The sequence below is a fragment of the Cetorhinus maximus genome, chromosome 30 (genome assembly GCF_964194155.1).
Source record: "Cetorhinus maximus chromosome 30, sCetMax3.hap1.1, whole genome shotgun sequence".
Classification (NCBI taxonomy): Eukaryota; Metazoa; Chordata; class Chondrichthyes; order Lamniformes; family Cetorhinidae; genus Cetorhinus; species Cetorhinus maximus.
The window spans coordinates 6,206,160-6,228,075 of NC_135908.1; the positions used below are offsets into that span (position 1 = coordinate 6,206,160).

General features: G+C 49.7%; 1 protein-coding gene across 2 annotated transcripts in view; it reads left to right on the forward strand.

Moving 5' to 3' along the window:
- The window catches only part of shf (Src homology 2 domain containing F), a 208,533-nt gene that overhangs the window by 77,842 nt on the left and 108,775 nt on the right, over nucleotides 1–21,916 (forward strand). For both annotated transcript variants that reach the window (XM_078532370.1, XM_078532371.1), the window contains exon 3: nucleotides 8,930–9,148. In XM_078532370.1, coding sequence (XP_078388496.1) covers nucleotides 8,930–9,148 — 219 coding nt within the window. The remainder of the gene's footprint in view (nucleotides 1–8,929; nucleotides 9,149–21,916) is intronic.

Below are 21,916 nucleotides of genomic sequence, written 5' to 3' on the forward strand. Positions count from 1 at the left end.
TATAAAAAAAAAACCTCTTGAGGCTTGGTGGTTTCATTCCTGAATTTAGAGCTGCATCTCAAACGTACCAACTGAAAACATGGACACAATTTTGCCCTCGGCGGGGGTAGGCGGGGGTGTTTGGGAAGCCCACCGCTGCCCGTGATCGGGGCTGGAAGGCGGTGCCACACTGGCGGGGGCTGATTCAGGCCCCGCCCAGCGTGAAACGTGCGTGGCGGAGCTCAGCGCTGCCTTCGCAAGCAGGGACGGGGTGGGGTAAGGAGGGTGAGTGGGGTGAGCCTGGCGAGTGCGAACTTCGTACACACACACACGGGATAATCTTCCTGAGGCACAGAGCTGCCTCGGGGGAGATGAAGAGTTTTTAAAAAAAAATGAAGAAATGAAAAATGTAATGAAACACGTCCCTCATGTGACTCTTGTCACGTGAGCAGGGACATGTTATTAATTAAATTTTAAAACGTGAATGTTATTTTTATTTGCTTTAGGAAACCTCATCCCACCTGTGAATGAGGTTTCCTAAAAAGTGCAAAGGTTTAATAACCCGGTTAATGGCCTTAATAGACCTTTTGATTTTTGTCCGGCGCGTTGCCAACTCTGGAACGTGCCTGCCAACCAAAATATCGCGCAACTGCGCATTGACGTTGGGACGCTCGCCCGACACCCACATGCGCATCATTTTACACTCGAGCGGGTCGGGCACGAGGTAAAAATTCTGCCCACAGGTTATGAGAGTTGCTCAAGTTTCCCTCTGGGATTTGAACAACTCGGCCTTTACCAGCTGCTGTGTTATAAGTGTGGGAAGAAGTTGATCCTGGCTTCACCCTTGCATGGCCTAGCGCTGAGTAGAAACATTGACAAAAAATATACCTATTTTAAGTGCTCTCGAGGAGCCTGAACATTAAACCTACATTAAAGCACCCAGGGCTTACTGTGCAGTGCATTGCTGCTGGTAAACCGCTGAGGTGCTCCCACAGTGTTGTTAGGGAGGGAGTCTTTGGACTTTGACCCAGCAATGAAGAAGGTACACTTGCCATGGTTCAAAGTCCAGGATGGGGTGTGTAATTTGGAGTTTGTGGTGTTCCCCTGCTGTCCTGGTCCTTCTAAGCGGTAGAGATCACGGGTGCTGTTGAAGGAGTCTTGGTGAGTTCCTGCAGTGCACCTTGTAGGCAGCACACACTGCCGTTGCTGTGTGTCGATGGTAGAGGGAGTGAACGCTGTTCACTAATGAGTCATGTTCTCTTCACATTATTAGACTGACATACGTGCGCTGCTTGCTCAGATTAGCAGAAATCGCAATGCAGGCACAGAATATCAGACTTGGAGATGTCACCCTCACTGGGGTTGGCAGGACCTGATGCCAGCTGCCTGAAATCCTCACGAGCTGAGATTTCCGGGCACCTGCCTGAATAATGCTCCATACAAAACATAGCTTACATATGGGGCATCTCTTAAATTCATTAGCATGGAGCAATTAACGTGTTCGAGCGATCGCACAGCAAGGAAAATGAGAATGCTGCATGTTAGAATGTTTAACTTGTGTGTAATTAGGATGAGGAATTATAGGAATTAGCCGCACAAAGAAAACTAATTGGTCAGGTAAGGTTTAGGTGAGTAAATCTTTATTTCTTTTGCGCTTGGAGAGTGTTTCCCAAAAGAACATTGAAGAAGATGAAAGGCTTCATCAGTTTTTTTTTTCTTCATCTGTCTGTTCATAAAGATGATCCACACTGGGTGTTTGTCTGGCTCGAAAATCTTACTGTGTGAGTGACTCCCTGTGCATATTGGCACATTCCTCCTGTGACTATTAATAGCGCCCTGGGGAGCTCCTGGGACTATTGGTACAGCCCTGGTAACCAACACTGTGAAACTTGTGAATGCTGATGATCAAAGATTTGGGTGTACTCACACAAGTGACACGACTAGTTAGAATTGCAGGCACAGCAAGCTGATAGGTAGGCAAATGGCATGTTGGCCTTTATTGCAGGGGATTATCTATTGTAGCAAGACTACAAGAATAATGAGGTCTTTCTACAATCATTCAGGGCTTTGGTGAGAACACAGGATAAGGGGCTGATCATTTAGGGCTGAGATAAGGAGGAATTACTTCACTCAAAGGGCTGTGAATCTTTGGAATTCTCTACCCCAGAGGGTTGTTAATGCTCCATTGTTGAATACGTTTAAAGCTGGGATAGACAGATTTTTGGTGTCTCAGGGAACCAAGTGATATAGGGAGCGAGCGGGAAAATGGAGTTGAAGCCAACGATCAGCCTTGATCGTACTGAATGGCAGAGCAGGCTCAACAGGCCATAAGACCTGCTCTTATTTCTTATGTCCTGGGATACTCTGCGTAGTCTTGGTCTCCATTTTTAAGGAACAATATACAAGCCCTCGAGACGGTACAGCGAAGGTTCACTCAACTGGTTCCTGGGATGAGAGGGTTGTCCTATGATAAGATGCTGAATAAATTGAGGCTATATTTTCTGGAACTTAGAAAAGAGGCGATCTCATTGAAACATACAAGATTCTGAAGGACCTCGGCAGGGTATAGACACTGAGAGATTGTTTCCTCTGGCTGGGGAATCTTTGGGAATTTTCTACCCCAGGGGGTTGTGGATGCTCCATCGTTGACTATATTCAAGGCTGGGATAGACAGATGTTTGGCGTCTCAGGGATTCGAGGGATATAGAGAGTGGGTGGGTAAGTGAAGAGGAGGCCCAAGATTAGTCATGATCGTATTGAAAGGTGGAGCAGGCCCCACAGGCCAATTGGTCCACTCCTGCTGCTATTTCTTATGTTTCAATGCAGTTACTCATATATTCTCAGGGAGCACTTGAGGCTCCACTGTAAATAAGGGTAAGCTCCTGGGGAATCCCCTGTGAATACTGACACCATTTCAGGGATCTTCCAGTGGCTGTACCCTTCAAGGAAACCTGGGCAATTCCTGTTATATTACTGTTGATGTTCTCTTGAGTGGGAACAGTTTCTCACTATTTACCCTGCCCATACCCCTCAGGATCTTGAATACCTCCAACAAGTATCCTCTCAGCCTTCCTTTCTCCAAGGAAAACAGCCCCAACCTCTCCAATCTATCCTCATAGCTTCATTTCTTCATCCCAGGTATCATTCTTGTGAATCTCCTCTGTACTCTCTCCAATGTCTTCACATCCTTCCTCAAGTACTCCAGATGAGGCCTAACTAGTGTCTTATACAAGTTCAACATGACCCCCTTACTCTTGTACTCAATGCCCCTATTAATAAAGCCTAAGGTACTATATGCTTTATTAACTGCTCTCTCAACATGCCCTGCCATCTTCAATGCAACCCCTTGATTTTAAAATTCTCACCGTTGTTTTCAAATCCCTCCATGGTTTTGCCCCCCCCCCATCTCCGTAATCCCCTCCAACCCCACAATTGTCCGAGATACCTGTGCTCATCTAATTCTGACCTCTTGAGCATCCCCGATTTTGATCGCTCCACCATTGGTGGCTTGGACCCGAGATCTGGGATGCCCTCCCTAAACCTGTCCACCGATCTGCTTTCCTCCTTTAAGTTAATACCTACCGCCTTAACCGAGGTTTTGGTCATCTGACCTAATATCTCCTTCCATGGCTCAGTGTCATATTTTGTTTTACAATGCTCCTTTGAATGTTTTATGATGTTAAAGGCGCTATATAAATATAATTTGTTGTTAAAGGCGTCTTATTGCATGTCCTGCCTTGTTGCTAGGTTGGAGCGTGAAGAATATCCAGGGAGGGCATTTATAGAATCTGTCCAAACTTCCGTGTGCCTGGTGAGAGCTTTCTATGCTCCAGGCTGAAGGCCAGATCTGAGTCTGCTGGTGGGATTAATTGAAAGGCTAGAATTGAATCTCTGGCACATTAGCAAGCGCTGGTTTAAGTGAATTTTTTTTTCCTGTTCTGTATCTGTATCAATTCACTGAACAAAACCACTGATGTCGATTTACACTCCAATATTGACCAGTTACAAGATCAAAAATAGATTAAACACCAAGTAAAGCACTTCACATTACAGTTAGACACTTTATTCTAATTAAGTGTGGAATTTATGATAACTTAATAGACCGCGTTGCTGTAAATGGGAATTGTATAGTATGGCAGCTGCTCCAGTGGTGGGGTGCCGAATGAGGACAAAATATCTTAAGAGCGTAATTTTTTATCTTTTTAAACTTTTGATTCAGTTTTCTTTTGTTAATCAGTCATCGCCTCCAGCCTCCGATTCATGGCTCTGCTAATTTCCTGCCTGCCACCTTCAGCTTGTGTGGGAACTCTCCATATCCCTTCCCCTTAGAGCCTGATCTCTCACTTGTATCTGTTGCCCTGGAAATTCCCATGATCCTTCCCATTCCCTTGCTCTCCAGCAAGAGATGCAATGGAGGTTAGGGTATCCCATCATTCATAGTGCTGCTGAAAGCACTCTATTAAAACCAACGCCCTTGGAGTTTTAGTGATGGCCTTCATCACTGTTGTAAACGATGGGATCGCCTTACCTCCAGGTGCTGCTGCTTGTTCCCCAGACAGAAATAACTAGAGCGGGGTTTCCCAAACCATGATTCATGTCCCCCACCCGCCCCCCCTAGAGTCATGGGACAAGATCTTGGGGCTGTGAGCTCTGAGGCGGGTAATGGCAGCTCTGGAGCAGAGGCCCTGTTGGGAAAGCCCTGGGTGCAGTTTTGAGGCCTCCTGATTATGCGCACGTGATTTCCTTTCTCCCCCTGGCTCGCAGTCGGCTGGAGGGTGAGGGGAGTGGGCAGGTTTCACGCAGGTAGCCTCACTCTGTGCTGTGGGCGCACCCGATTGTTCTCCTGGCCCCGCAGTTTGTCTCCCCCTCCCCAGCAACTCAACAACTGTTGCATACCCAAAATTTTCACCCCAGGGTCACACCAAGTCTGACGCATTACAATGGAGTCCACACCAGGGAAAGAGTTTGGGAAGCTCTGAACTGAAGCAAAACCCTTGCAAATCCCATGACCAGGACAGGGAAAGGGGAATGAGAAGATCCTGGGTCTGATTGCTTATGTATGACTAGATAACCCACATGGAGACTGTTGGGGAGAATTGGATTCCGTGTAGTTGTGATGCCTCTTGTGGTTGAATAGCCACCCAGTTCTTACCGTATAAAGGCCAAGAGGGTGGAGGTCGCCTAAGGGCCTGTACCCGGGAAAGAGACCAGTTCTTTGAGAGGGGAGGGAAGAAAGGATTTGAGTCTGAGTCAGCGTGCAATGCTGTTAGTAATGTGATTTATGTTATTTTCTGCATATCTCCCATAGTCTGCTAATTGTGTATAGGAAGGGTCATCAATAACCCACATTACCATGGCATAAAGGTTATATTTGGATGATGGATTGTGTGTGCAAATGCACCGTATTAATGATTGCATCAGACAAAAGCCCTGGGGCACAATTGAAGCAATCACGCCCTGCCCTGCAAACTGAGGGGCACACGGCCTAAATGTAACTTTAAAATTTCATTATGCAGGGTGCAATGTTAAAGGCCATTCGGGTTTGATATATTGAGGCCATAATAAATGACCCAGTTCACCAGTTCTGGAAGGTGAGACTTACTGGTAATTAACGAGCGAGATAGTAGCCCTGATCTTTAATTGGCCCCAAGTTCCCTCGCACAGCGTTGAGTCTGTTTGATTAGTCACTGTCGCCTCTAACAGGAGAAATCCTCTGGCCAAATTGGTGATCCCACTCCCAGCTCTAACCTCCAGCTTCTCTCCGTCGGATCATTTATCCTCCCCAGCGCCAACGTCGAGGGGATGTGCTGGCATTTTCCCCTTTGTCCTCGGTTGCTTTCTAACGGACTCTGCCTCCCCATTCGGCTGCGCATCGTCACCGTTGTGGTACTTGGAAAGCCTTTGGGAAGCAGGATGGGGAGGGCGTTGCGATAGCTGTGGAGGGACACCCGCACCAACGACGTCTCTCGGCTGACCGAGTTACCGTTCGAGGCGGTGAGTCTAAATTTCACCCCGAGGGAGGTGTGGAGAGGAGGGCTGGTGCTCCCCAGCACAGAGGGAGCAGGAGGAAAAGTCAGCAGAGCGTAGTAGTGTTGGAGCTGAGAGACAAGAGACATAACATTTGGGAGAGAGAGAGAGAGAGGGAGAGGCTGGAGAGGAGAGGGAACATGTATAAGATCACTAAAAGCACAGGGATGTGAGGCAGGTGCTGGAAAATGTTCTGTTTGTTTATGGTCTTTTTGGTTTGGCTGAATATCCTATCGCCATGTTCGATTGCCTCCTGAGTATTGCACAGTTAGAGTTTCTGTGGCATTAATAAGTAGCTCACAAACTCTCCCTGATCTGAAACAGTCAGCTTGCTGAAGCAAAGGCCAGAAACAAAGGTTGATAGTCGAGTCGTTCAGGATAACCCCTCCCCCACACACACTTGTGCTTAAAGGTGTATTACTGGAGTTCAGCAGAGCCCTGTAAGCTTCCCATTGCTTGTCCGACTAGACTGAAAGGAACAGCTTGAATTTATGGAGCATCTTTTATAGCCCCGGTTTGTCCTACAGAGCTTTACAGTCAACGACATTATAATCACTGTCGTAATGTAGGAAACGTGACAGCTAATTTATGCACCATAAACAACAATGTAATAATGATCAGAAAATCTGCTTTTAGTGATGTTGGTTGAGGAATAATATTGGCCCAGGACACCGGGGAGAACTCCCTTCTGCTCTTCTTTGAATTGTGCCTTAGGATCATTTACCTGAGAGGACAGTTAGGGTCCATGTTCAATGCCTCCTCTGAACGAGGAACCCTCCCACAGTACAGCATTCCCTCAGCACTGCTCTGGGAATGTTGGCCTGGATTACATGCCCAAGTCTCTAGAGTGGGACTTGGAACGTACAGCCTCTGACTCGAGGAGAAAGGGCTGCTCATTGGGCCTCAGCTGACAACAAGGAGCAAAAGCAGGCCATTCGGCCCCTCGAGCCTGTTCTGCCAGCATTCCTGACTGATCTGTTTTATGTTTTGAGTTCCACGTTCCCATCTACCCCTGATAACCTTCGATTCTTGTTAGGCAGAGTGTTTCAAAGACTCACAACCCCCTGAGAGAAAACATTTCTCCTCATCTCTGTCCTATAAGGGGCGACCCCTAATTTTAAAACAGGTGCCCCCTAGTTCTGGACTCCCCCACAAGGGGAAACATCCTTTCCACGTCCACCTTGTCAATACTGTTTAGGATCTTCTATACTTCAATCAAGTCACCCCTCACTCTTCTAAACTCCAGTGGAAACAAGCCCAGTCTGTCCAACCTCTCCTCATAAGACGCGCTCATTCCAGGTATCAATCTAGTAAATCTCCTGTGAACCTCCTCCAACACATTTACATCCTTCCTTAAATAAGGAGACCAAAACTGCACACAGTATTCAAGATGCAGTCTCACCAATGCCCTGTATAACTGAAGCATAACATCCTTATTATGTTCAATTCCTCTCAGAATAAAGGAAAACATTCCATTAGCCTTCTTAATTACATGCTGTATCTGCAGAATAACTTTTTGTGACTTATGCACTGGTACGCCTAGATCCCTCTGGACCTGGGAATTCTGCAGTCGATCTCCATTTAAATAATACTCTGCCTGCAGGAGGCTCCATGGAGATAGGTGAAAAGAATCTTAGACCTCCTGTAATTGGCCAACTCCTCCAGGTCCCTGGCTGGCTGGTTAATGGGCAATCGGCTTTCACGGGTTGACTCAACCTCAATCCCATAGCTGTGCTCGTCACCCCTGAGCTAACCTGACTCCACGGAGACCCTCTGATTTCTGGGCCCAGAGGGTTATCTTCTGAGGAGAGAGTGGGTAGAATGAATCTATGTCCTATGGCGTTGAGAAGAGCGAGAGCTGATCCCATCGCAACTTGTAAAATTCTTAGAGGGCTTGATGGGAAAGGGGCCGTGACGCTGTTTCCCTGGGTGGAGAGTCTAAAACCAGGGGTCAGAGTTTGAGGATAAGGGGTCGGCCATTCTGAACTAAGGTGAGAGATTTTTTTATTCAGAGAGTTGTGAGTCTTTGGAATTCTCAGCCCACAGAGCTGTGGATGATCGAGTATATTCAACCTGAGATCGAGAAAGTATTGGACACTTGAGGAATCAGGCGATGTGGGGATAGGGTTGAAAAGTGGAGTTAATGTTGAAGATCAGACGTATCATATTGAATGGTGGGGCAGGCTTGAGGGGTGGTGTGGCCCCCTCCTGCCCCTATTTCATATGTCATCCATCTCCCTTCACACAAGTAGGGTTGTCACTGTTTCACGCATCAACAAACACCAACAGTTCAGAGAAGATTCACTCAGCTGATTCCTGGGATGAAGGGGTCGTCTTATGAGGAGAGGTTGAGCAGGTTGGGCCTGTACTCATTGGAGTTTAAAAGAATGAGAGGTGACCTTATTGAAATATGTAAGATTCTGAGGGGGCTTGACAGGGTAGATGCTGAGAGGATGTGTTTTCCCTCATGGGAGAATCAAGAACTAGAGGGCACAGTTTCAAAATAAGATGCCTCCTTTTTTTGGACAGATATGAAGAGAAATTTCTTCTCTCAGAGGGTTGTTAGCCTTTGGAATTCTGTCCCCAGAGAGAGGTGGAAACTGGCGTTAATTGAATATATCCAAGACTGAGTTAGATAGATTTTTGATAGACAAGGGAGCCAAGGGTTATGGGAGACAGAGGGGAAAGTGGAGTCAAGGCTACAATTAGAACAGCTATGGTATTATTGAATGGGAGAGGAGACTCGATGGGCCGAGTGGTCCACTCCTCCTATTTCTTATGTTCTTAGACCAACGTCACTTTCTATTTGGACTGTAACGGGTGCCAGCCAGTGATGGGCTGTCGATTCTCTCTCTCTCTCTCTCTCTGTCTGTTGTTTTGTTAAGAATCTCAGGGTTTTTAATGCTCTCCTGATGTTGTGCAGAGATACGCCGGAGGGGATCGAAGGAGGCGCCCAGCAAACAGCTGCCGCTGTACGACACGCCTTACGAACCCACGGAGAATGGCGGAGACTCCGACCTGGAGAAGGCGCTTTCCCACCGGCCCCGCGAGAGTCGCCTCCCAGAGGACGATGAGCGGCCGCCGGGCGAATACGACCAACCCTGGGAGTGGAAGAAGGATCGGATCTCGAAGGCGTTTGCAGGTAAGTTTCTGTAGCGTCTCCCGCCTGTTGCCAAGCCGTGATGTAACCTTTTTATTTCTCCTGTGCTGGATTCCTCCACCTGCAAATGCCCCCCCCTCCCACCCTCCTCTTCTATAGGCTCTGACTCTTCCTGGGCTACATCTCCATGAGCATCGGACACTTCCAGTATCCCACCCACCCGGCCGTTCATTATCACTGGAGCTGCCCCAACAGAGGGGACCATACAACTGAGCTTGGTCCTGTCCTCACCAACACGCAGGCAAACCTTCCACAGCACGGACCGCAGAATAGCCATCAAGAAGTGGGAGCACACGCATTATTTATAACCCCTCCCCAGCCCAGGGACCCTGGAGCTCATTGTCACGCCTGGAATTGCCACCCACCGGAGATTTGCTGAGAGCCAGTGTGTGTAGTTTGAGACATGATGGGTGTAACGTTCTCAGAGAGGAACTCGTGACTTAGGATCTCTGGTTCCTAAATCTCTCCAGCACTGGGGTGGGGGTTTTCCTCACCCTCATGCCTGAGTCTGTTGTAGACTCATTGATAGAGATTGATCTCTGTGATTAGTCACTAACTCCATTATCATCGCATCGTGTGACTATCAGGATAGTGGAAGGTGAACTCAGTGGGCTCTGGTTTTTCTCTGTCTGGCTACTCTTTATCTCTGTGGAGGGAGAAACAGAGTTGACGTTTCGAGTCTTTATGACTCTTCAAGAAGAGGCTGTCAGACCTGCTGAGTTTTTCCAGCACTTTCTGTTTTTCTTTCAGATTTCCAGCATCCGCAGTATTTTGATTATATTCTTTATTCCTGTTGCCTAATGTTCCTGGACTATAAGCATGGACATTCTGGATTGACACGGCATTGACACTGTTCACTGAAATAAGTCACTGACAAAACTGTTAGTGATTTCTTCAGAGGATCAGCAGAGACTGAGAACAAAACCAAAATGTTGGTGGAATTGAAGCCAGTGACTGAATTCAAGTCAATCCTGATGAATCTCTTCAAATGATCTATGAGCTAAACAAACAGATTATTTAAATAATGAAGGAGCCCCTGTGTGAAGGTCGTCTGGTGCAGCGATGAGTCATTTGATTAGAGAGTAACTGGTGACACAAGGGCCAGATTTAGGACTGATTAACGGTTCATGTTAATCATCATCTGGCTCGCTGGGATGTGAAGCACATATTGCAATGCTTAGCTACACAGGAAAGAGGGAAAGATAGATAGAGGGGAGGGAGAGAAATATGGAGGGGAGGGAGTGAGGGGGGGAGAGAGGGAGGGAGGAGAAAGAGAGAGAGAGAGACGGAGGTAGAAGAGAGAGAGAGACAGAGGTGGGAGAGAGAGAGATGGAGGTGGGAGAGAGAGAGAGATGGAGGTGGGGGGGAGAGAGGGATGGAGGTGGGGGGGGGAGAGGGATGGAGGTGGGGGGAGAGAGGGGTGGAGGTTCGGGGGGAGAGAGGGATGGAGGTGGGGGGGAGAGAGGGATGGAGGTGGGGGGGAGAGAGAGATGGAGGTGGGGGGAGAGAGGGATGGAGGTGGGGGGAGAGAGAGATGGAGGTGGTGGGGGAGAGAGAGATGGAGGTGGGGGGAGAGAGGGATGGAGGTGGGGGGGAGAGAGGGATGGAGGTGGGGGGCAGAGAGAGATGGAGGTGGGGGGGAGAGAGGGATGGAGGTGGTGGGGGAGAGAGAGATGGAGGTGGGGGGGAGAGAGGGATGGAAGTGGGGGGGAGAGGGATGGAGGTGGGGGGGAGAGGGATGGAGGTGGGGGGGAGAGAGGGATGGAGGTGGGGGGGAGAGAGGGATGGAGGTGGGGGGGAGAGGGATGGAGGGGGGAGAGGGAGGGCCGGAGGGGGGAGAGGGAGGGACAGAGGGGGAAGAGAGAGAGGGGGAGACGGAGGGGAGAGAGAGAGAGAGGGAGATGGAGGGGAGAGAGAGAGAGAGGGAGATGGAGGGGAGAGAGAGAAAGAGAGAGAGAGAGATGGAGGGGGGAGAGAGAGAGAGAGAGAGACGGAGGTGGGGGAGAGAGAGAGAGAGACGGAGGTGGGAGAGAGAGAGAGAGATGGAGGTGGGGGGGAAAGAGGGACGGAGGGGGGAGAGGGAGGGACAGAGGGGGGAGAGAGAGATGGAAGAGAGAGAGGGGGAGACGGAGGGGGGAGAGAGAGCGAGGGAGACGGAGAGAGAGAGAGAGGGAGATGGAGGGGAGAGAGAGAGAGAGGAGGGGAGAGAGAGAGAGAGGGAGACGGAGGGGAGAGAGAGGGAGACGGAGGGGAGAGAGAGAGAGAGGAGACGGAGGGGAGAGAGAGGGAGACGGTGGGGAGAGAGAGGGAGACGGAGGGGAGAGAGAGGGAGACGGAGGGGAGAGAGAGGGAGACGGAGGGAAGAGAGAGAGAGACGGAGGGGAGAGAGAGAGAGAAGGAGACGGAGGGGAGAGAGAGAGGGAGAGAGGGAGACGGAGGGGAGAGAGAGAGGGAGACGGAGGGGAGAGAGAGAGCAAGAGAGAGGGGAGGGAGAGAGAGAGAGAGAGGGAGACGGGGAGGGGAGAGAGAGAGAGAGAGAGAGAGAGGGGGACGGAGAGAGCGAGAGAGAGAGGGAGACGGGAGGGGAGAGAGAGAGAGGGAGACGGAGGGAGAGAGAGAGAGAGAGGGAGACGGAGGGGGGGAGAGAGAGAGAAGGAGATGGAGGGGAGAGAGAGAGGGAGATGGAGGGGAGAGAGAGAGGGAGACGGAGGGGAGAGAGAGAGAGAGGGAGACGGAGGGGGGAGAGAGAGAGAAGGAGACGGAGGGGAGAGAGAGAGGAGGGAGACGGAGGGGAGAGAGAGAGAGAGGGAGACGGAGGGGAGAGAGAGAGAGAGAGGGAGACAAAGGAGAGAGAGAGAGAGAGGGAGACGGAGGGGAGAGAGAGAGATAGAGAAGGAGACGGAGGGGAGAGAGAAAGAGAGAGAGAAGGAGACGGAGGGGAGAGAGAGAGAGGGAGACGGAGGGGGGGAGAGAGGGAGTGATTTCACATTTTGTCTTGTCAAAAACTCTGATAGATCCCAAAGTATTCATGTTCAATGGATGTTATAAAGCGTGGTTGATGCTGCAATGGCCTCTTGAACAATGACTATTTTTTGCACAGCATGATCCCACAAGCAGCAGTGTGATGAATGAACATTTACCCTGCATTTTGGTGATGTTGGTCAAGGAAGAAATATTGAACAGGTTAGCAAGAGACACCTTCCTCCTCTTTGAGTAGCACCATGGGAATTTTAACAGCAGCCTGCTAGGGCAGATAGATCTTGGCCTAATGCCATGTCCAACAGTGCAGCACTCCCTCGGTAGGGCACTGACAGGTCAGCCCATGTGGTCAGATCCTAGAGTGAGAAATGGCAACAGATTAACAAACCTCTGCTTCATTAATCTTATAGAAAGTACACCCCATTTATAAAATGATACAGAAATTTATTCGAGTATTGCCACGAAGATCACAGAAGTTATTAACTGCTTGTTAGGCTCACTAAAGCCTCCATGTCTTCTATCTGTTGCCCTTTCCCTGACTGGAGTCACTGTTGGAACTATGTGACCATCAATGATACCACATGAAAGTGTTTGCTTGGCACTGTTCCAGAGACTGCACAGAGTAGCAGTATGATGACCCTCGCAAGTGTTTACCCTTAACTGAAACTGTCAAAGGCTCCCTCACCGCCCCATCTCACACGTCCCCCCCCCTGACACTCTTGCCTTAGTGTCCAAGCTGTTCCAAGATTTCCACTTGGGTGCGATGTTTGAGAATTGAGGTTATTTGAGTCTTACAGATAGCCCAGTAATCTCTGTCAGGGAGGCTCTGTGTTATGGTGTCTGCTGTTTCTCAGTGGACAGGACTCTCGCCTCTCAAAGGTTGTGGGTTCTAGCCCCATTCCACAGACTGGAGAATAACAACCTGGAGTGATGCTTCCAGTGCTAGAGATGTCATCTTTTGGGATGAAATGTTGAATCACAGCCTCAACGGCCCTCTCAGGAGGAATGGAAAGATCCCATGGTTGTCGTTTCTAGAAGAGCGGGGGAGTTCTCCCCACTACAGGGCACAGTGAAGATGTGGTACGGAGCTAAACTGATCCGGAGGGTCAATCAAGTCTCTATTCAGTGACCCCTGAAGTGCGTGTGTGTGTGTGTGTGTGTGTGTGTGTGTATGTGTGTGTGTGTATGTGTGTGTGTGTGTGGTGGTAGAGTGAGGAAAGCATTATTCTGATGCCTCCAGATTGAATAAATCTTCAAGAGACTGCTGGTGGAAGAGGCTCAACGCTTGAGGGGCCGAATGGCCTCATCCAGTTCCTGTGTTCCAGTTATGTACCTGTAGCCCAGTAGGAGGCAGAGTTCTCAAGGGAGGATATGAATGGGGGTGAGAGGAACGTTGAAGCCCATTTGGTAGAACTTGATGGTTGAGTCCAGTAATGAAATGGGGAATCAGCATCATGTGTACCCTTTGGGTGAAGCAGGTCAGATGAAGTGGACAATGGGCCATGGCGTTCCAGGTGTAAGTCAATCCCTGTTTTGAAGCCTGTGACCTTATTGATTTGATATTAATGATCGTATACTAAAAGAAATCTTCACTCAATCCTCATCGATTTTCCCTGTTATAAATTGCAATGCCCACATTTGGGGGAGATGCTGTGATGCATCCACGATGGTCGTTTTAAATCTTTTCAGGGACCCATCTGTTCCTGACCCGTGCCCAACTCTACTGTCCACTCACTGAGTTTGTCCCCAGGTCCACTGTACAGACTGGGGGAGGAGGAACAAAGGACAGAAAATGTCTGGACTCATTATTCAGCTATGGGAAAGCAGGGGAAAGTTACGGCTTTGACCCCTGGTTCCTGCTGATAGCTGATGTAAGCTGGCGAGACAGCCAGGTATAGCCGTCAGCTTAAACACTCCACCCAGGCCCTCGAATCACACTGGAATATCATTCCACAATTGTTGCTCAGGCTTCAGTTCCGCATCTCAGGGACCCTTCTTCAGATTGGGCCTATTCAACTGCAGGGGCATCATATCTGAGATCCAGTCCTAACCTGATCGCCACACAGGCACACAGATGCATGCACGCGTGTACACCAGCAATGGCCACTGGACATTGATCAGGAGCAGGAGACCGGGTTGATTGTAAACATGTCCAGCCGTGGCTCAGTGGGTAGCACTCTGCCTCTGAATCATGTGGGTCTGGGATCGAGTCTAACTCCAGGGTTTGTGTACAAAAACCCAGACTGATACTGAGGGAGTGCTGCACTGTCAAAGTTGCTGTTTCTCGGATGAGATGTTTAACCCTGGCCCCATCTGCCCCCTTTGGGTGGATGTAAAAGATCCCATGGCGCTATCTCGAAGAAGAGCGGCCAGTGCTCCCTGATGTCCTGGGCAATATTTAATCCCTCGGATCAACATCACAAAAACAGGTCGTCTGGTCATTGATGTTTGTGGGATCTTGCTGTGCGCAAATTGATTTCCTCCATTACAACAGTGACTACACTTCAAAAAGTACTTCACTGGCTAGAAAGCATTTTGAGATATCCGTTGGTTGTGAAAAGTGCTATATCAATGTAACCTCTCATCCCAACGGCCAGTTGTAACCGTCCAGCCGACCTCTGACCTGTAAACTGAACGCAGATTCAAGGCCAAACGCTGGTCTCCATAGTTCAGGTACTCCCTGTATAAACTAACCGCACTGTCAGTGAGGGTCAGTCATAAAAGGTAATTTATTTATTCCAGGAATGAGACTGCAGAATTATTGATTGTGTAGCCTTCACTCTTGACAGCTGCTTCCTATTGGCACACGTCTCATTAATTAACTAGAAAGATGAATAGGCCAGGTGAGGAGGTTAGGGTCCCAGAGACTTGTGTTTGCTTGGGGCAGGGTCCCTGACCGAGCTTCCATGCCGGAATGATTAATATCAGCCTCTCGGTGTGGGGCCTGCCTCAGCTGCAGGTTATAATTTTGATTCTGTTTCCTCCTCACCTCCCCTGCTTTACTGACAAACATGTGAGTGGACATCAGCTGTAGCTCAGGACCTGACCCAAGGATCACACAACTGGAACCGTGATGCCCCCTGGTGTACACTCTCTATCTCTCTCTATCTCTCTCTCACTCTCTCTCACTCTTTCTCTCTCTCTATCTCTCTCTCACACTCTCTCACTCTCTCTCTCTCTCCATCGCTCTCTCTCCATCGCTCTCTCTCCCTCGCTCTCTCTCCATCGCTCTCTCTCCCTCTCACTCTCTCTCTCTCTCCCCGCTCTCTCTCCCTCGCTCTCTCTCTCACTCTCTCTCTCTCTCCCCATCGCTCTCTCTCTCTCGCTCTCTCTCTCTCTCACTCTCTCTCTCTCTCACTCTCTCTCCCTCGCTCTCTCTCCATCACTCTCTCTCTCTCTCCCTCTCACTCGCTCTCTCTCTCTCACTCTCTCTCTCCCCACTCTCTCTCCCTCGCTCTCTCTCTCTCTCACTCTCTCTCTCTCTCACTCTCTCTCTCTCTCTCCCTCGCTCTCTCTCCCTTGCTCTCTCTCCATCGCTCTCTCTCCCTCTCACTCTCTCTCTCTCACTCTCTCCCTCGCTCTCTCTCCCTCGATCTCTCTCCCTCGCTCTCTCTCCCTCACTCTCTCTCCCTCGCTCTCTCTCTCTCTCTCACTCTCTCTCTCTCACTCACTCTCTCTCTCTCTCTCCCTCGCACTCTCTCTCCCTCGTGCTCTCTCTCACTCTCTCTCACTCTCTCTCTCTCACACTCCCCCTGGCTCTCTCTCTATCTCTCTCACTCTCTCTCTCTCCCTCGCTCTCTCTCCCTCGCTCTCTCTCTCTCGCTCTCTCTCTCTCCCTCGCTCTCTCTCCCTCGCTCTCTCTCTCCCTCGCTCTCTCTCCCTCGCTCTCTCTCTCTCACTCTTGCTCTCTCCCTCGCTCTCTCTCTCCCACTCTCGCTCTCTCTCCCTCACTCTCTCTCTCTCACTCTTTCTCTCTCTCCCTCACTCTCTCTCTCTATCTCTCTCTCTATCTCTCTCTCACTCTCTCTCTCTCTCCCTCGCTCTCTCTCCCTCGCTCTCTCTCTCTCACTCTTGCTCTCTCTCTCCCACTCTCGCTCTCTCTCTCTCACTCTCTCTCCTCTCCCTCACTCTATCTCTCTCTCTCGTACACACTTTCACATTCGCGCTCTTACACACTCATGGTTCCTCACACTTTCACTCACTTGCTCGCAAGCTTGTCCCCTGTCGCCCTCACCCCCTGTCGCCCTCGCCCCCTGTCGCCCTCGCCCCCTGTTGCCCTCGCCCCCTGTCGCCCTCGCCCCCTGTCGCCCTCGGCCCCGTCACCCTCGCCCCCTGTCGCCCTCGGCCCCGTCACCCTCGCCCCCTGTCGCCCTCGCCCCCTGTCGCCCTCGGCCCCGTCACCCTCACCCCCTGTCGCTCTCGGCCCCGTCACCCTCGCCCCCTGTCGCCCGTGCCCCCTGTCGCTCTCGCCCCCTGTCGCCCGTGCCCCCTGTCACCCTCGCCCCCTGTCGCTCTCGGCCCCGTCACCCTCGCCCCCATCACCCTCGCCCCCTGTCGCTCTCGGCCCCGTCACCCTCGCCCCCATCACCCTCGCCCCCTGTCGCCCTCGGCCCCGTCACCCTCACCCCCTGTCGCTCTCGGCCCCGTCACCCTCGCCCCCTGTCGCCCGTGCCCCCTGTCGCTCTCGCCCCCTGTCGCCCGTGCCCCCTGTCACCCTCGCCCCCTGTCGCCCTCGGCCCCGTCACCCTCGCCCCCTGTCGCCCTCGCCCCCTGTCGCCCTCGGCCCCGTCACCCTCACCCCCTGTCGCTCTCGGCCCCGTCACCCTCGCCCCCTGTCGCCCGTGCCCCCTGTCGCTCTCGCCCCCTGTCGCCCGTGCCCCCTGTCACCCTCGCCCCCTGTCGCTCTCGGCCCCGTCACCCTCGCCCCCATCACCCTCGCCCCCTGTCGCTCTCGGCCCCGTCACCCTCGCCCCCATCACCCTCGCCCCCTGTCGCCCTCGGCCCCGTCACCCTCACCCCCTGTCGCTCTCGGCCCCGTCACCCTCGCCCCCTGTCGCCCGTGCCCCCTGTCGCTCTCGCCCCCTGTCGCCCGTGCCCCCTGTCACCCTCGCCCCCTGTCGCTCTCGGCCCCGTCACCCTCGCCCCCATCACCCTCGCCCCCTGTCGCTCTCGGCCCCGTCACCCTCGCCCCTGTTGCCCGTGCCCCCTGTCGCCCGTGCCCCCTGTCACCCTCGCCCTCTTGCCCACTAACCACCCCCCTCTTCCCCACTTACTCAATCCTCTCCCACTCGCTCTCACACTTCCCAGCGCTGGTGACTGGATGGCGATGAGGAACTCAGACCCTGATTCATTTCCCCCTTTTACTTCCTGACCCTGGGCCACTGAATCCAACTGTGCGTCCGACAGAAACCAGACATCTCAGCTCTGACCTATGAACCTGGGACCTTGTGAAACAAAAACAAAAATAAAAATAGCTGGAAAAACTCAGCAGGTCTGACAGCATCTGCGGAGAGGAACACAGTTAACGTTTCGAGTCCATATGACTCTTCAACAGAATTGAGGAAATAGAGAAATGAGGTGAAATATAAGCTGGTTGAGGGGGGGTGGTGGAACAGGTAGAGCTGGATAGAGGGCCAGTGATAGGTGGAGGCAAAGAAGAGATTGCCAAAGATGTCATAGACAAAAGGACAAAGGGGTGTTGACGGGACCTTGTGAACTGCCTCTCTCAAGAGCCACATGAAAAGGCTTGTATTTTTACAGAGCCTTCCAAACATCCCAAAGTGTTTCGCAGCCAATAAATACTTTAAAAGTGTAGTCACTGTTGTGTTAATGTATTTTTATGCTTTATGTAGACAAGCACATTTCAAACCATTTCCCCGATTTAGTAATGAGCATCTATTTAAGTCATACACCCTTTGGAGAATCAAAAATAATCATTTCTCTTAGTAGAAATATTTCTAATGTGTTATTATTGGAATAGCTTGGGAGAGGGGCTCACCGATCCCAGTGTGTGTGGGTATCACCAGTTTATTTTAAATTTCAATAATCTGATATCTAAGTGGGCTTTTCATCAACATTAAATTGGGCGTCCAGCAACAATCAGACAAAATGCTTTCTCAATGGGCCTTTGGAGAACCTCAGGTAATTGAGAGCAAAAATTGCTTTTTCTCAGTCGCTATGGAAACCTCGGTGAATGGAAGAAAGGGAAAACCGTACCTGAATAGCAGCCGGAATTTAATATTTGAAAGCGGTGCAAAAAGATGGCAGGGGAAAAAAATATATATAACCCTCGCCACGGTGATTTTCTGAACAAAGTTGGGAGTATTATCGTATTGCTTTTAACCCTGTGCGCTGGAGATTCAGAATAAAACTCAACTCAGTGACAAACTGATGTAATCAGAATAACTAGTGCCTGAGGGGCTTTGTGTCGTCTTGTCAGCCTATCAAGGGAGCGCTGTGTGCCAAGGTGCTTACGGAGACTTACTGGACCTTCTAACCCCTGGCAAAATGGGCTCCCCTGTCCTGTTGGGCTAATGCTCTTGGGACATGGGTTCAAATCCCACCACGTCACTTAGTTGAATTTAAATTCAGTGAATGCAATCTGGAATATAAAACTAGTTGGCAGTAATGGTGACCATGCCAACTATCATCCATTGTCGTAAAAATCTATTTGGTTCACTAATATCCTTTATCTGCGGTCCTTACCCGGTCTGGCCTACATGTGACCCCAGGACCCACGGCAATATGGTTGACTCTTAAGTGCCCTCAGAAATGGCCCAGCAAGCCACTCAGTTCAAGGGCAATTAAGGATGGGCAACAAATCTTGGACTTGCCAGCAGTGCCCACATCCCATGAAAGAGTTATTTTTTTTAAATGCCTTGACTTTGTTATTAGGGATGTGATAACAGGGGGATTTAGGAAATCATAATAGGACCAGGAAGAGACAACATGAACAAATTGTCTTTGAGTTTTTGGGGTTGTAACTGGCCGAAGAGAGGGAATGGTGGATCTTCGAGAAGGTTTCGATAAGGTGCTGGACCAGAGGTTATGGCACAAAATTAGGTTTGTTGGGTGGCGGTGGGAGGGGTAATCTCTTAGCAAGATTGAAGGTTAGTTAATAGACAGAGAGCAGGAGTGAACGGCACATTTTTGGGTTGGTGGGATGTAACCAGTGGAGAGTCACAATGATCAGTGCTGGGGCCTCAGCTATTTACAATCGATATTAGTGACTTGGATGAGGAGTCCACGTTTAAGACTTCAAAGTTTGGTGACGATACAAAGCTAAGTGGGAAAGTAAGCTGTGAGGAACAGGCTGCAAAGGGATATAGACAGGTTCAGTGAGTGGGCAAGAGCGTGGCAGATGGGATATGATGTGGAACAGCGCAAGTTATCCACTTTAAAATAGAAAAGCAGAATATTGTTAAGTGGTGTGAAACTGAGAGATACTGGTGTTCAGGGACACCTGCATGTCCTTATCCATTACTCTCAGGAAGCTAATGTACAGGTACGTGAGGGATTGGACAAGTAAAAGGGATAAAAGCAAAATACTGCGGATGCTGGAAATCTGAAACAGAAACAAAAATAGCCAGAAAAACTCAGCAGGTCTGACAGCATCTGTGGAGAGGAACACAGAGTTAACGTTTCGAGCCCGAATGACTCTTCTTCAGACCCAAGTAAATGGGATGTTGGCCTTTATGGCAAAGGGACTGGGGCACAAGAGCGAAGAAGCCTTCTAGCAATTATATAGGATCATGGTTAAACCACACTTGGATCCTGTGTACAGTTATAGCCTTCTTACTTAACAAATGATAGAAATGCTATTGAGGGGGTGTAACAAGGGTTCACTAGACTGATGGCTGGGAGGGTGGACTGTCCAATGACAGCTCCACCTACCCGCTCTATCCCCATATTCCTCGATTCCCTTAATGTCCAAAAATCTATCGATTTCTGCCTTGAATATACTCAATGACAGAGCATCCACAGCCCTCGGGGTAGAGAATCTCAAAGAGTCACAACTCTGAGTGAAGAAATTTCTCCTCATCTCAGACTATGATCCTGAGTTCTAGACTTCCCAGCTACTGGAAATGTCGACCCTGTCAAACCCTTAAGAATTTTAGACGTTTCAATGAGAGTAGATCTTGGGGTCCAGGGCATGAAAATAATGGAGAGTGGTGGATGGCGGGTTAAAATGGAGAAAGTTACTGAATCCCACTGTCCTAGACCCCAAGACTTAATTGGCCTCAAACACTCCCAGGTTAGGGAGAGGAGACTTGTGCAATGTTAAGCTCCCTCTACAATGCCCCAATCTCAGATGAATGCCCTCGACTGAATGCCAGTCTGCTGTTCCTCACACTAATTGTCTTGTGGCCTCTGTGACTGAGAAACGTGTGATCGTTGCTGTGGGGAATGGAAATGTTGAATTAGTAGACTAGTTCTTAACTAATAATTGAAGGAAGGAAAGATCGGGTCTTGAAAATTGTTGTAAAGGGGGACATGTTCCCGCAGCACTTGCTGAACAATCCTGAGTGTGCTAATAGCTACACTAACAACCAATTTAAGATCATCAGTCAAGCTCATAATGTGGCTCACTTACACTTGCTAGAGGTGACATATGTTCATGAACAGGGACCCATTCTCTGCAAACAAATGGAATTAGTTCAAGCCTTGCACCTTTTTTGAATTACCCAGGAGCTTGGGGAGCCTATAGCTCCCTGTTGCCTTCTCCATGGCAACACCTTGGCCAATCAGAGTCAGCTTGCCAACCAAGCAGAACCCTTTTCTCCTTTGGTATAAATTGTTGTGATGTTTGAACTTTGGCATTCTTGAATTTGTCCTGATGAGTGCAAGACGAAAAGCTTCAGCAACACGCCCTGTCTTTTCAACAATCTGAAAGAAAGTGACTTGGGTTTGGGAGGAAGATCCCTGGAGCCCATCAGTCTCTCTTTGTTTCAGCTGCAGGTCACAAAGGTGGAAGGTTGGCCCCTAACCCAGTGTAGCTCCCAATTCCACTGTGCAGTCAGTGTACACCTGGGGCAGAATTTTACATTCACCCTCCATAATCCAGAGACCCAGGGTAATGCTCTGGGGACCGGTGTTCGAATCCCACCACGGCAGATATTTAAAGGTGGATAGGCAATGGCAAATGTTCAAAGAGCGCATGGGTGAACTGCAACAATTGTTTATTCCTGTCTGGCGCAAAAGTAAAATAGGAAAGGTGGCCAAACCATGGAAATTAGAGATAGTATTAGATCCAAGGAAGAGGCATACAAATTGGCCAGAAAAAACAACAGACCTGAGGATTGGGAGCACTTTAAAATTCAGCAAAGGAAGACCAAGGGATTGATTAAGAAGGGGAAAATAGAGTACGAGAGTAAGCTTGCGGGGAACATAAAAACTGACTGTAAAAGTTTCTATAGGCATGTGAAGAGAAATAGATTGGTGAAGACAAATGTAGGTCCCTTACAGTCAGAAACAGGGGAATTTATAATGGGGAACAAAGAAATGGCTGACCAACTAAATACATACTTTGGTTCTGTCTTCACAAAGGAGGACACAAATAACATATCAGAAATGTTGGGGGACACAGGGTTTAGTGAGAGGGAGGAATTGAAAGAAATCAGAATTAGTAGGGAAATGGTGCTGGAGAAATTGATGGGATTGAAGGCCGATAAATCCCCAGAGCCTGATAATCTACATCCCAGAGTACTTAAGGAAGTGGCCCTAGAGTTAGTGGATGCATTGGTAGCCATCTTCCGAGATTCTATAGACTGT